General features: G+C 38.1%; 1 protein-coding gene across 1 annotated transcript in view; it reads right to left on the reverse strand.

Moving 5' to 3' along the window:
- The window catches only part of MYO3A (myosin IIIA), a 235,615-nt gene that overhangs the window by 58,908 nt on the left and 160,190 nt on the right, over positions 1 to 16,517 (reverse strand). Inside the window, exons 20-24 of the mRNA XM_036344863.1 lie at positions 14,495 to 14,648; positions 11,801 to 11,889; positions 9,468 to 9,597; positions 776 to 855; positions 222 to 299 (exon numbers count right to left, since the gene is read on the reverse strand). Coding sequence (XP_036200756.1) covers positions 222 to 299; positions 776 to 855; positions 9,468 to 9,597; positions 11,801 to 11,889; positions 14,495 to 14,648 — 531 coding nt within the window. The remainder of the gene's footprint in view (positions 1 to 221; positions 300 to 775; positions 856 to 9,467; positions 9,598 to 11,800; positions 11,890 to 14,494; positions 14,649 to 16,517) is intronic.

The raw sequence follows: 16,517 nt of genomic DNA on the forward strand, positions 1-16,517 counted from the left end.
CCCAGGTATAGACCTCCATTAAGATGGACCTCGTATACATTAAGTTTACAGATTTTTTACAGTATACTCTATTATAGCCTATATCTAAAAAAGAATAATTAAAATACAGTAAAAATTCATTTTTTGCTAATAGCACTCTATGTTATTCACTTTCGATATGTCACTATCATTTAGAACAAATGACACCCCTAATCACAACACATCATAATTTAACATCTTACTCTAAAATATGATGCAACTGTTTGTGTCTTCATGTTGGTCGTCTCTCTAGCATGACGTGTGGTTTCTCCAGTTTCACCCTAAGACCAAGGGAGACAGTGATGCATTAGTACTGATTGTGCTTTCGGATCTACAAGGAGCTTGGGGAACTTTTCAGGTTATCATAGTCTGTGCACTCAAATACCTAAAACAACAAAATGTCATTGATCATTTTACTTTAAGGTAACTGTCTACCGGTAAGGTAATTGTTTAAAGTTTCACTGAAATTTGCGTTGGTCATGCATAGAATGTGAATATTTCTGACAAATACACTTTTAATTGGTCTTAGTGTAACATTAAAACTAGCTATAAATGAAGAGTTAAGAATATATCAAAAATGTATGATTATTTTAGTGTATAGTGGAAATATGAACATAACATAAATATCTGTTTAAGCAGAAAAGAAGATCAAAGAAAGAAAACGAAGAAAAAGACTGTACTTTTAGGAGCACATAAATGTTGCCATTGTAAAGGTTAGATTCTTAGATTCACTGCTGTGAAAAATACATTTTCTTACCTTTGTCAGGTTGATTGATTTTTCTGAAGTTCTCATTTGATAGTTTATTATATTTTTAGTTTTTGAATGTGGCAGGTTACCTGTGGGAATTTAGATAAAATTAATATACCTTTTAAAATCCTTAAATGGCTAGAAAATTTCCCTCATTTACTTGAATGTTAAAATAAGCATTGTTGATCTCACAATATTCAGACTTACAAGCTTGGTTAACTATTTATTGAGAAACTTAAAGATAAAGTAATATTATGTGACATTTGTGCCAAAATTTTAATTCAGAAATAAATAAACCCAGCTTAGAGAATAGAAAGATAGAGGTAAATGTTGGATTGCCTTTTATTTATTTTTATTTTTAAATATATTATTATTGATTCAGAGAGGAAGTGAGAGGGAAAGAGATAGAAACATCAATGATGAGAAAGACTCATTGATCGGCTGCCTCTTGAACGCATCACAGTGGGGATCGAGCCCGCAACTGGGGCATGCGCCCCTGATCAGGAGTTGAACCGTGACCTCCTGGTTCACAGATCGATGCTCAACCATTAAGCCATGCTGGCCAGGCTGGACTGCCTTTAATTGCTATAAAATATGGAGTGATTATGATAAAGGAGGCAATTTGTTGTTTGTGTGTGAGTGTGTGTTAAATGGCATCTGAGATTTTCTTTACCATAAAGAAAAGCTTTACAATGGACCTTAAAAATCATATGGATCACCCTAGCCAGCTTGGCTTAGTGGCTAGAGCATCAGCTTGCGGACTGAAGGGTCCCAGGTTCGATTCCGGCCAACGGCACATGTCTGGGTTTCGGGCTCGATCCCCAGTAGGGGGTGTACAGGAGTCAGTTGATCAATGATTCTCTCTCATCAATGATGTTTCTATCTCTCCCTCCTTCTCCCTTCCTCTCTGAAATCAATTAAAGAAATATATTTTTAAAAAAGTTTTTAAAAAAATCATGTGGATCATTAATTCATGCAAAGTGGTTTAAGTGAATCAAGTGTGGCTGATAGCACTGGACAATTTCAACTTAACATTCAGAAATGTGTGCCTGGTTCGAGGACTATATAAAGGTTCACAAGACAAGGTTGTAGAAAAAATATTGGTGTAGTAAAATAATAATGACCTACAAAGCCAGGAAGACCTAGGTTTGATACCAGCTGTGGTACTTAAACTGTTACCTGTAGGTTATTCACTTAAGTCTCTGAGTTGTAGTTTGGCTCCATAACATGGATCCCTCACAGAATTTTGATGAAATGTGAGAGTATGTCTGTCACATGGTAGGTGCCTGAAAATGTTAGTTCACTCCGTTCCCACCCCCTACCAACCACAATAACTCAACCACCACCATCCAAGAGTTTATCATCCTAATAGTAATGTTCAAAGTATCTCCAGAATTGAGTATCGCTTTAGAAAGGTCATTTCTGGTCACTCTCATTCTCTTACGTGAAAAGCAGAGGCTACCTATTTCTGGCAAATCCTTCACATTCTTTGTGGTTGAAGAGGTGGGTCGGAGAGGACCTCTGCCTGGGGTGTGGCTGGCAGTGCCTCTGCTCTGTTCACGCTCCCCCACCCCCTTCCCTCTTTATTCCAGGAAAAGTGCTGAGAAGAGTGCAATGGCTTTCCTGCTGTGCTGGCGCTGCACGCGACACTGTCACTCTTCAAATGGGAAACTGACTGAACACAGCAAGGAGGACAGGCAGCAACAGATGACCTCCAGACAAGCATGTCAGGAGTTTCAGTCAGTATCATCATCGTTAGGATTACCAGGGAGTTTCAGAAACAGATTACCACAGACTTGGAGATTTCTTAGAGGTGTGATGAATATACAAAGTGCTAGTAGCACATTAATTAGGATAGACCCATTACTTAATAGATCCTATTACTTTGTATTACCCAAATAAAAATTAAAAATTGCAAGTTTATCTGAAACTAAAAAACTAGAAGAAATTTAGTAAAGGATTAATAATTTCACTTAAACAAAATTTGTATGCTAGACATCAAATCATTTAACAAAATATAAATGAAAGCCTTTTAAAAATTCATCTATGCATATTGATAGGTACTAAAATTAGCATGAATCTTAAATTTAGAAACTATATCCAGTTTGCTTTTATAGTTTATCTGATGACAAACCTATGATAAACCAAACTGGAGATGTGAGCTGCAAGGCATACTTATGCTGCATGTCCCCTAATGAGGGCTGAACTTTTTTTTTTTTTTTTTAAATTTTTTTATTGATTTCAGAAAGGAATGGAGAGGAAGAGATAAAAACATCAATGATGAGAGAGAATCATTGATCGGCTGCCTCCTGCATACCCCACACTGGGGAGAGAGCCTGCTACCCAGGAATGGAACAGTGACCTCCTGGTTCATAGGTCAATGTTCAACTACTGAACCACACTGTCCGGGCAGAGCTGAACTCTTTCATATTTGAAGTCATACATGCAAAGGGCCATGGTTATTTTAGAATCTTGGAGACAGCATAAATAGAGAATTGAAGAGCCTGACTTTTCAAGCCTACTTCTCTGGGGCAACACTGAAAAAGCTGCTCAACACTTCTAAACTTCAATGTATCATCTGTAAAAGTAGTTCCTCCTCAGAGTGTGGGTATTAGGATAAATGAAAGTACTTGGCACAGTGCCTAGCACAGTGCAATTTTAAAACAAATTTATCTATTATTGCTGTCACTGTTATTATCACATGTTTGCATAACTAAGTGAATATAAAGCCCATATGCTTTAGTTTTGAGGTTCTGAGTTCCTGAAACACTTTTTGACTGTGAAGTTCTCTTAAACTAGAGAGCTGTTCTACTGATAGTCAGGAGGCATAACAAAGTATTGAGAACCTGGCTGCATGTTTTATAAGGATGAAAAGCACGGAGTTAGATGCCTAGAGGCTATAGGTGGATACAGAAAGAGATAACAATTGTTAAGATCAAAACTGAAGACTTGCTTCTAGGCAAGATAAAGTAACAGACTGGATTAAATGAAACAACTAAAAAACATACAAAATATATGGAACAGTCTTGTTTTTTTCCTTTTTCTCTTTTTATTGTGGTAAAATACACATACCATAAAATTTAGCATTTTAAAGTGTATAGCTCAGTGGTATTAAATACATTCATAATGTTGTGCAGCCACTACTGCTACCCATCTCCATAGCACTTTTCATGCCCTAAAATGGAAATGCTATACTTATTAAATACTAACTTCCCATTCTCACATCCCTCAACCTTAGATAACCAAAGTTCTGCTTTCTGTCTCTATGAATTTGACTATCTCATATAAATTAAATCATACAGTATTTGTCTGGGAGAAACCCTTGTTATACATTGTTAATAATGCAGTACAGGACAGTGATCCATGAGAGAGGGGAAAAAAATGAAGTAAGTCTACAATTACCCCAGTTTTCTCTGTCTGCAGAGATTTTAGGCTGAAATGCAGAGAGGGGAACCCAGGTAAAGACTGAGAAAAATAATAGATGGAACAAATAGAAAACAAATAACATGATGGTAGAGTCATCCCAAACATATAATTAATCACATTAAATGTAAATGGTCTGATCACCACAATTGAAAGGCAGAGATTTTCAGATTGAAACTTAAAAAGCAAGGCTCAACTATAGGCTGTCTAGAAAAAACCATTTTAAATATAAAAACAAAAATAAGTTGAAATTAAAAGTATAAAAAATGCCATTCAACCACTAATTATAAGAAAGTTGGAGTCTCCGTATTATTATCAGGCAAAGTAGACTTCAGAATAATGAGTATTACCAGGGATAAGAAGAGTAATTTAATAATAATAAAAGGGATCTACTCATCAAGAAAATGAAACAATTCTAAATTTTTATGTCCCCACTAGTAGACCTTAAAGAAACATGAAACAGTCCTGGCAGTGACTCGGTTGGAGCATCACTGAGAGGTCGCAGGTTGGATCTCCAGTCGGGGTGTGTACAGGATATAACCAATAGATGTCTCTCTCTCCCTCTCTCTCTCTCTCTCTCTCTCTCTCTCTCTCTCTCTCTCTCTCCTTTTCTCTCTAAAAGCAATAAAAACATATCCTCAGGTGAAAAAATACAGAAACTATATAAAGCAAAAACTGATTTTAATGAAAGGAAAATTTGATAAATTGACAATTATAGTCACATATGTCTAAGCCCCTCTCTCAGTAATTGATAGAAGCAGGAGAAAACCAGTAAGAATATAGAAGATTTGACCACTATTATCAAACAAGTTGACCTAATGGACATTTATATAACACTCCAACCAACAACAGTAGAATACACATTATTTTCAAGTGCAAATGAAACATAAAACAAGATAGAGCATATTATGGGCCATAAACATGTTTAGTTAAAATTAAATGGATTAAGTCATACAAAATATGCTTCCTGAGCACTAACTACAGAATTAAATTAGAAGCCCAGACAAAAAGATATCTGGAAAATCCCAACATACTTAAAAATTAAATATAAGACTTATAAATAACCCATATAAGTGCTTATATTAGAAAAAAAGAAACATTTTCTTAAATCACTGACCTAGGTTTTTAGCTTAGAACTTAGAAAAAAGACAAAATACCCAAAATAAACAGAAGAGAGTAGGCAATAAAGATAAAAGGAAAAAAATCTACAAAATAGAAAGCAAAGATAATAGAGACTATCAATGAAACCATAAGCCAGTTCTTTGAGAATATCAATAAAGTTGATGTCTCTAGAAAATATATCAAGAATATAATTAGAGAGGACAGAAATTATCTATATTACAAATGAGAGAGCTGATATAACTTCAAGATCTACAGATAGTAAAAGTATAAGGAAATAATAACAAACTTTATGTCAATAAATTTGACTACACAGATGAACAATTTCCTAAAAGACACAATCTACTAAAGCTCATTAAAAACACTGGATAACTTAAATAGCCTTATAGTTATTAAAGAAACTACATTTGTACTTAAAAACTTTATCACAAAAAGCCCTTCAGGCTCAGCAGGTTTCACAAGTAAATTCTATAAAGCAATTTAGAAATAAATAATACTCATTTAACTTTTCCTGAAAATTGAAGAGGAGGCAATACATCTCAATTCATTCTATGAGGCCATTATTACCCTGATTCTAAAATCAGAAAAAATAACCATAAGAAAAGAAAACTACCCAATATCCATGAACATAGATAAAAAAATTTGTTTTTTGTTGTTAATCCTCAAAGATATTTTTTCCATTGATTTTCAGAGAGGGTGGAAGGGGGTGGGGGGACAGGAAAAAGACAGAGCGAGAGACAGAGAGAGAGAGATGTGAGAGTGACACATTGACTGGTTGGCTCTGAAAATACCCTAATTGGGGCTGGGGATTACTGGTAAACCTGCAAACCAGGTACATGCTTTTGACCAGGGATCAAACCCGAGACCCTTAGGTCCCAGGGCAGTGATGGCGAACCTATGACACGTGTGTCAGAGGTGACACGCAAACTCATTTTTTTGGTTGATTTTTCTTCGTTAAATCGTATTCAAATATATAAAATAAATATCAAAAATATAAACCTTTGTTTTACTATGGCTGCAAATATAAAAACATTTCTATATGTGACATGGCACCAGAGTTAAGTTAGGGTTTTTCAAAATGCTGACAACGCCGAGCTCAAAAGGTTCGCCATCACTGTCCCAGGGGCTGATTTTAAAACCATTGAGAACACTGGGCAGGGTGATACAAAAATTCTTAACAAAATGTTAGACAATTGAATTAGGCATTACACTAAATGTCCAATGCATTATGACCATGTCTGGTTTTTCCTAGGAATAAAAAATTGTTATAACATTAAAAAAAATCAATCAATGTATCTCACCATATTTACAGATTAAAAAACAAGCAAAGAAAATAGCTCAGATGCAGAAAAAGAATTTGGCAAAATTCAAACATGCATGTCTGATTTTAAAAAACTCAGCAAATGAGGACTAGAAAGTAACTTCTTCCTGATAAAGAACATCTATGAAAAACCTACCACTGGCATCATTCTTAATGGAGAAAAACTGAATGTTTTTGCCCCAAGATCAGGAATAAGGCAAAAATATTCTTTCTTGCTAGTTTTACCCAGTATTACGTTGTTGATTCTAGCCAGCGCAACCAGGTAATCTGAATAAAAAGTAAACAGAATGGAGTAGAAAGGGAAAACTCCTTAATCAAGAATGACATGACCATCTATGTAGAACATCCTATAGAAATTACAACAACAAAAAAACTTACTCAAACAGTGGCTAGTCAGTGTGCTCATAACTCAATGTTTTATGCCTGTAGTAGAGACAAGGTGAGTTTGCTGAACCCCAGTTATTGTTTACAATGTCAGTCTGAACATTTTAGATACCTTATGCCACAGCATCTATAATGTCTTGAATCTAAGTCCTTTCTAAATGTATTACATCACTAGAGGTCTGGTGCACAAAATTTGTGCACTCGGTTGGGGGCGGGGGTTCCTCAAACTGTCTCACAGTCCAGAAGTCCTTGGACATCCTTAGGGCTGCCGCGGAGTGGGAGAGGCTCCTGCCACCACCGCTGTGCTCGCCAGCTGTGAGCCCGGCTTCTGGCTGATCGGTGCTCCCCCTGTGGGAGTGAGCCGAAACTGGCTCTCTGACATCCCCCGAGGGGTCTCAGATTGCGAGAGGGCTGAGTGACTCTGCCAGTGCATGGTCAGGGCTAGAAAGGCACACGGGAGGTTAGCCAGCCAGGGAGGGACTGTGGGAGGGCTCCAGGGCGTGTCCAGCCCATCTTGCTCAGTCCAATCAGCTGGACTCCAGCAGCAAGCTAACCTACTACTTGAAGTGTCTGCCCCCTGGTAGTCAGTGCACGTCATAGCGACTGGTCGACCGGTCAACTGTCTGCCCTATGGTAGTCAGTGCACGTTACAGTGAGCAGTTGAGCAGCCTTAGCATATCATTTGCATGACTCTTTGATTGGTTGAATGGCTGACCGGACAACTGGACACTTAGCATAATAGGCTTTTATTATATAGGACTAGAGGCCCGGTGCTCAAAATTTATGCACTTGGGAGGGGGGTCCCTTAGCCCAGATTGCAAGAGGGCGCAGGCCAGGCCGAGGGACCCCACCGGTGCACGTTAGGGGCCAGGGAGGGATGCCGGGAAGTTGGTTGCTGGGGAGGGACTACGAGGGCTCCAGGGCATGTCCTGCTCATCTTGCTCAGTCCCGATTGGCTGGACCCCAGCAGCAAGCTAATCTACCAGTTGGAGCATCTGGTCCTTGGTGGTTAGTGCATGTCATAGCGACTGTTCTAGTGGTCGACTGTCTGCACCCTGGTGGTCAGTGCTTGTCACAGCAAATGGTGGAGTGGCCTTAGCATATCATTAGCATATTACACTTTGATTGGTTGAATGGCCGACTGGATGATATTAGGCTTTTATTATATAGGATTATTATTAGGCTTTTATTATACAGTGGGGCCTTGACTTACGAGTTTAATTCGTTCCGAGACCAAGCTTGTTAAGGAGCTCGTTAACTCAAATTACTCTGTCAACTCAATGCAAAAAATCGGCCGAGAGACAGCTGGTATCTCAAAAAACTCGTTAGTCGGGACACTCGTAAGTCAAGGCCCACTGTATAGGATTATTATTCTTATAATTTAACTCTTAGGTTAAAACTATTCTTTGGGGAAATGAGTTCCATAAGCTCTTGCTTCAAAGTCTAAAGTAATATTTCCCCCATTTTATCTGTTATTATAGCAAACTTTGTGTATAATAAACGATACCCACCTACTCAAATAAATTAAGCAACACTGCACAGCAAAAATTAATACACAAAGATTAACTGGGTTCCTATATAGTAGCAACACACAGAACTTGAATTAAAAATTACCACTTATAATAGCTTAAAATGTGATATACTAGCAAATAATTTGACAAAAGATATATAAGACTTGCATGCTGAAAACTACATAATATTGTTAAGAGAAATTAAAGAAGACTTAAATAAATGAAGAGCTATATTTTGCCTCCTGATTGGAAGACTCAAGATTGTGAAGAACATTTGGCTAGGGGCAGGGAAGAGTGGGGGGAGGATTACAAAGAGCCATGAGGAAATATCATTTGGGGGTGATCAATAGGTTCATTATTGATTGTGGTGACGGTTTTACAGGTATTTGTGTATGTGAAAAACTCATCAAATTTTACTGTCTAAATATGTGCATATGTATATGTCAGTTATACATCAATAAAACTATAAAAAATGCAGAGAAAAATTTCAAACTCCAGTAAAGAAAAACCACCCACACTACATTTTTGCTCTTAAAAGCAAATTTAAGAATGTATATGGTTGAAGGGAACAAGGTTGTGTGAGTCTTTAATCAGTAAGTCAGAGCTCACTAAACCTATAGACCTCAAACCATCCAGATGCTACCTGATCGAAAATAGCAGGCAATTCTGAACTCCCTGGAGGTGAGCATATTCTTCTAGTGAGGCGCTAGGACACCACATTTTCTGGGAGGTGCTTCACTCTCTTTAGTGAAAACCTACCTTCCTTATGTTTTATTATTTTCTTCAGATGATCTAGGCAGGGGATATTAATAATTGCATATTTAGGGAGCCAAAAACAAACCAATATGAAAAACTGAGGAGCATACTCATGAAAATGACTATCAGAAACTATTTGATCAGGCCTGAAAAACCTTTTCATTTAAAGGTAATTGTCTTATCTTACCTGTTTTTGTCAGAGGGTGGTTAACTAGTTGTCGAATTACACTGTTTTCTGATGACCTCAAGAGTAGCACAATATCAGTTGGAAGAGTGTCTCTATTTTTAGCTAAGAACCCACTTGCATTATAAAGGACCTGTTGATAAAGTATATTATCATCATCATCACAATTAGTGTCACTGCCATCATCATCATCATCATCATCATCATCAATAGATATTTATTGAGAGCTTACTCTGTGTGGAGTGACAGTTATACAAAGATTTATAAAGGTAGTCCCTTACAACTTGGTTGGAAAAGCAAACCTCTCCAGGTTTACTAATAAATCTTGTCAGAAAAATATTTGTCTCACTGATTTTTTGGGTGTTGAAATGATAAAAGAAGTTTGATTCCTCCCATGTTTTATGTTGGAAATTTGGTGTATTTCCGGAGGGTTGGGTGTGGCAGGAGGAAGCACACTGGGGCCACCCAGGCATTCTCATCCTATATAATAAAGAGGTAATATGCAAATTGACCCTCACACCATAAGGCTGTCACAAGATAGTGGTGCGGGCAGCAGGGGCGGGGCTTCCACCAGGGTTCCTTCGGCCCCATGAGGGCACAGGGGTTCCCGGCGACCGCTGCACGTGGCCTGAGGTGGGGCATCGGGGCAGCACTCCAGGACTCGAGCCATCTGGCAGCGAGCTGGCCACACGGGGTGGGACTCCAGGACTCGGGGGTGGTCCCATGGTGTGGGGGGAGGGAGGATGTCCTGTGTCTCTCATGATTTCGTGCAACAGGTCACTAGTTTCTATTATAATTGATTCACTGCAGTGAATTAGCCACTACAGTATTTTGTCTCAGTAGTAAGAATGGTCTACGTCCACTGTGGGGGTGAATAATTTTAAGGCTTTCTAAAAACCAAGGTAATCCAAAGATCTCTGTAGGCTGGTCCAATATGGCTGTTGTCATGGACTGAATTCTGTTCCTCTAAAATTATTATGTTGAATCCTCAACCTCAAATGTGACTGTATTTGGAGAGAGAGTATTTAAGCAGGTAACTAAGGTTAAATGAGGTCATAGGTTGGGGTCCTAATCCCAGAGGACTGATGTCCTAAAATGAGGAAGATACACCAGAGATCTGTCTCTCTCTACCCCAACCTGTACACAGAGAAAGAAAAGATATAAGGACACAGCAAAAAGGCAGTTGTCTGCAAGCCAGGAAGGGAGGCCTCAACAGACACCAGCCTTGCTGGCACCTGATCTTGGCCGTGTTGTTTCCAGAACTGTGAAAAAATAAATTTCTGTTGTCTTAAGCCACTCTGCCTGTGGTATTTTTGGTATGGCAATCCAAGAAGACTGATATAGTTATTAAAACCTGGGTAAAATGACCATAGGCAATTTTTAATGGATGTTTTAAAGGAGGCTTATTTGAAAAATCAGATGCTAAAAATCATGAGAGGGGCTATAATTATAATATTGAAGGCAGATTTGTTTTTTTTCAGTGACAAGTCTGTGGAATATCGAAGTTTGTGGAATATAGTTCTAGTAAACTAGAGTGCTCAGGGTTATGAATCATTTTATTTTGTTTATTTTTAATCCATTGCATTCTTTCTTGATTTTAATACCTTCTTAGTCCTCCAATATTTATAACGTCATTGTGAGGGAATGGCCTGTTATTCTCTGCAGAAGGGAAGGAAAATGTCCTCTAAGTACTGAGGCTTGCTTTGGTGTGGGAGTGTGTATCTGTCGATGCATAAACATTTCTTCCTCTAACTGTGCACCAGTCCATTAGCCAATTCCATCTGTCTCGGTTAGCTCAGTTCCCGACCACACCCCTAGCCTGACACCTCCTCCTGTTGGGAGGGAGAAGAGACAAAGTCGGCAGTGAAGAGAGAAGCACTAATGTTTGAAAAAGTCAGTTTATAATAAAGGTTCCAGCTTTCATCAAAAGAAGAAAAAAGTATTGCCAGCCAATCTCACCCAAAACCAGATGTCAGGATCAGAAAGATGGACTGTTGAAGACCTGTCTCTTTTCTTGCTTGTTTCCCCTTAGTTTCTTAATAACAATTCTTCTAGAAAAACTATTACCTTGTGCTTGTTGAAGGATTTTTTATTTTATTTTATGTTTTTATCTTTTCAGGGTAGATGCTAGACGTGAAAGTGGTCGGAGCAAGAGTGGTTGGTAAAGGCCAGGACAGACTGTAGGAAGGTGCAGAAAGGGCCAGATAGGGGCAGACACAGATGGCTATCTCATTATAACCATCTGTAAATATTTCAGGCCATAATTTTCATGTCTACTTTTATTATTCGACAAAAGACTAAAGAGAAACTCAGTCACAATTCCTTAAAGTTCTTACCTTTCCTGCAAAATGGTGAATTCCAAAACTAAGTTCCATTCTTTTGGGCCTCCAGAAGTACTGTGACTTCAGATTATCTTCAAATTTTTCTATAGGAAAAAATGGAACGCCAATATCAAATATGTAGGAGATCCTCAAAAAATGCATGTTGACAGAATCACCCCTTTCTCCATAAAATGGACAGTGTGCAGTAAATAAAGAAAAATTTACATAGCTAATATATGCAGATTTTGGAATATAATTATAAATGGTATTGCAAAATTCAAGATAATGAATTTTACCATTCCGTTATGATTTACAGCAGTTCTCAAACCTTAGTAAGCAACAGAGTCCGCTAGAGGGCCCATTAAATACTATGCTGCTGTAAAAAGGAAGGAACTCTTACCATTTGCAACGGCATGGATGGAACTGGAGAGCATTATGCTAAATGAAATAAGCCAGTCAATGAAGGAAAAATACCACATGATCTCACTCATTCATGGATAATAGAGACCATTATAAACTTTTGAACAATAATAGATACAGAGGCAGAGCTGCCTCAAACAGATTGTCAAACTGTAGTGGGAAGGCCAGGGAGGGTTGGTGGGCAGGAGGGAGGGGGGTAAGAGATCAACCAAAGGACTTGTATGCATGCATATAAGCATAACCAATGGACATAAGACACTGGGGGATAGGGGAGGCTAGGGGACTGTCAAGGGCAGGGGGAAAAAAAGAACACATATGTAATACTCTTTGTAATACTTTAAGCAATAAAAAAAAATACAGAAAACAAACAAACAAACAAAAAACTCAGATTGCTAGGTCTTACCCGGAGAGTTCCTGACTCAGTACATCTGGAATGGGATCTAAGAAGTTATAATTCTAGCATGATCCCAGGTGATGCTAATGTTCCTTGTCTGGGGACCACATTGTGAGAACTGCTGGTACAGAACTACTGGAGTCTGACTGAACAAAGGGGTTTGTGAAACACAGTTTAAGCAAAGCCATGCACCTAGAAATTGGGTGTTTGCTTTTCCTTTCTATTAGATGGTATATGTTATTATTGATTACGTGGGAAACACAATGGGACCATAAAGACAGTTATTTTTCTATAACAATTTTACCAATCTCAGAGAACTTTTTACTCCATGTTCTAGAACAGTGGTTCTCAACCTTCCTAATGCTGCGACCCTTTAATACAGTTCCTCATGTTGTGGTGACCCCCAAGCATAACATTATTTTCATTGATAACTGTGATTTTGCTACTGTTATGAATCATAATGTAAATATCTGATATGCAGGATGTATTTAGGCAACCCCTGTGAAAGGGTCGTTCGACCCCCAAAGGGGTCACGACCCACAGGTTGAGAACCGCTGCCCTAGAAGGAACATTTTAGCATCAACATAGAGTGACTGCTATGCAATCATTTCCCCAAAATTTGGGTATTATTTTCTTTTCCATTAGTATTGTGCAATTAGAGGACAGAATAAACAATCAGTAAGAAATAATTAGCACCACTGACTTTAATGGTCAGAAACAGACCAATATATCACCAAAAGTAAGTCAGAGAATATCGGAATTTTTTGCAAGTATTGAGTATATATAATGATTATCTCCTACCATCAGGAAATATAGTGTTCCACATTAAAAATTATTTTTTTCAGATAGCTGAAAAAGCTAAAGTTGTGTTTGTTTGTTTTTAAATTTAAGGAGTAGGACATTTATGTTAACCATTTTTAGATGATAATCTTTTAAATAGGGTATACATCTCTGCCTTACGAAACAGAAAAAAACGTTTAATATTTTTTGATGACTTGGGATTATTATAAACAATGTACTGTAACTTAGAGATTATTAAGGTATTTGAGGCTAGGTGCATCTAGTAGATAAATGACTAGAACATCACAGATGAATTTATTTCCTCCCCATTAGCTAACTCATTTCAAATTCTAGAACTGTCCTTTTCCCTTGCCCTCCAATTTCTAATTTTGGGCTGCATAATTTCTAAGGTCATTTCTAAGATAAGATCCTATGGTTGGAGCACTATCATTAAAGTAAGAAGTCCAATGTCTAAATTTGTTTAATTTTTCATGAAATATTTCACCCTATTATCAACATTCACTGGTCCAGGTATTAAATCCAAAGCCTCTTTTTAAAAAAATATATTTTATTGATTTTTTACAGAGAGAAAGGGAGAGGAATAGAGAGTTAGAAACATCGATGAGAGAGAAACATTGATCAGTTGCCTCCTGCACACCTCCTACTGGGGATGTGTGCCCACAACTAAGGTACATGCCCTTGACCAGAATCGAACCTGGGACCCTTCAGTCTGCAGGCCAATGCTCTATTCACTGAGCCAAACCAGTTAGGGCTCGAAAGCCTCTTTAAAGTCCAATATGCAGGCTTTGTGATAGCTATTTTCTCCCAAATAATTAAAAATCTATTAAAATTGTTTTATGTCAATCCTCACCTGAGGATATGTTTAGAGAGAGGAAGGGAGAGAGAGGGAAACATTGATAAGCCCCCTCCCGCCCATGCACCCTGACTGGGGATGGAACCCATAACCTAGGTATGTGCCCTGAATGGGAATCGAACCTGGAAACCTTTTGGAGTATGGGACACTCCAACCAACGGTGCCACCCAGCCAGGGCTAAAAATCTATTTTCAATCATTCAGAATCAGATGACTATATCAGAAAAGGTAGACATACTCACCTATAAGAGTCTGGTCAGTGGCCTTGGGAAATCTACTTTCTTCATCAAGTAGGGACAGTAAACCCATTGGCTTCTGCAGAAACATATCTAGGATGGGCCGGTTATCTTCATATTCAATCACTCTGGCATCAACATCCTCATTGACATATTCATTCTGTAATAGGACATGACACATATAGAAAAATACACTTTAAAAATTTATGAATAATATATAGCTTTACAGTAATGACCTAACATCCTACTTTACAGATATTATAATAAATCACTCCCTCTGACCTTGCCCTTAAACTGAGGGTGTCACTGTATTTCTCTCTCCCCAGAAACACTAGATCATTAAAGTCAGGACTGATTCCTATTCAGGGTAGTTAAAGAAGAAAAGTTTCTAGTCTCTACACCAGAATTACAGACAACTTATGATTTCAAAATGCAAGGGAATATGTTATTAATGGGCAGTAATAAAATTGTGTTCAATAGTTTATAGAATATTAATTAGGTCTATTTTAGGATTACACTTCCCTCAATGTAAGCCTTTTATCTAGTTCCAGATGTGAATGTCTCACAAATATTTATATAATAATGTTTCAGTTATTGTTGGCAAAGTGGACAGCTGTGGGTCACAGGAACAACCGATGGATTCAGAGCCAAGCACCAACAGGTGCATGTCTGGGGTCTGCCATTTAACTAGCGAATAATCCTTTGCGGTTTTCATCCTCTGTAAGCTTCCACTTTCTCATGTACTCAGTGGAGCTCACAATCTTCATCTAACAAAAGTCAAAATATCCGGCACAGTAATAATATTTTGCTGTTGAGTATATAAGATTCATAAAATAAAGAACAAGGAACAACAATTACTGTACGATCATGGTTCCAGAACAACATAGTGATGATGATCTGCTTTCCAAAAGGGACACGGAGAACTGTGCTACATAAGTGTTTCTATGACTTTGCCTTCGTATTGTGTCCCTACTTCACAGTCTAGAAAAGAGAGGACACACATGACATCTGAACAATGACTTGTAGCAACACTTACGTGCAGGATGCTCACCGGCTCTCAGGTGAGAAAGCTACTATTACTGGAAGTGTATCAGATAACCACAGATTCAGGAAGAATGTCCTGCTCCACCCACAAATTAAAATTACAGGCTATTTTTCCCTTACATATTTAACTCTAATTTTATATATTTTATATTTTTAATTCATTAAACACCTTATAATAAGGAACTGTGTTGGGTGATAAATAGATGTTTAAAACAAACTCCCTGTCCTCAGAGGGTTTAAAATATAACTTGACTGATAAGGTTACTAAATACATATTCAAAATGCAAGGTACGATGTGACAGATAAATGCTACATGTACTACAGGAGTTCAGAGAAAGAGAAGTTATTTCTGGCAACTTCATGGAGGAATTTAGTCAATGGCAGGTGGGCCATTGATAAGCAAAAGCTTTAATCACGACTTTTGGAGCCTCATGAAATTAAAATCTCATTTCAAAGATGTCACCAGAAAAATAATATGTGTATATTTTAAAGTAAAATCTAATACAGAAAATGAGGCAGAACCCCTGGTCTAAGAGGTAGACAACCTGAAAGACATTTAGTTTATCCAGTACAAAAAACAAAGTGAAACAATGTCTTGATGTTTCACAGCTTTTTCTCATCTCCTAAACCCGTGGTCGGCAAACCGCGGCTCACGAGCCACATGTGGCTCTTTGGCCCCTTGAGAGTGGCTCTTCCACAAAATACCACGTGCGGGCGCGCACATACAGTGCAATTGAAACTTCGTGGCCCAGGTGCAGAAGTTGGTATTTTGTGGAAGAGCTGGTATTTTGTGGAAGAGCCACACTGAAGGGGCCAAAGAGCCGCATGTGGCTCGCGAGCCGCGGTTTGCCAAGCTGCAGTTTGCTGACCACTGTCCTAAACTAATTCAGCAATCTGCTTTTTCATTTGAAGGTAACCGTGGAGAAGTATGCAGACCTAGAATTACTTTATGCTGACAGCATGTTACAGCTTAAATGACAACGGC

The sequence above is a fragment of the Myotis myotis genome, unplaced genomic scaffold (genome assembly GCF_014108235.1).
Source record: "Myotis myotis isolate mMyoMyo1 unplaced genomic scaffold, mMyoMyo1.p scaffold_m19_p_1, whole genome shotgun sequence".
Taxonomy (NCBI): Eukaryota; Metazoa; Chordata; class Mammalia; order Chiroptera; family Vespertilionidae; genus Myotis; species Myotis myotis.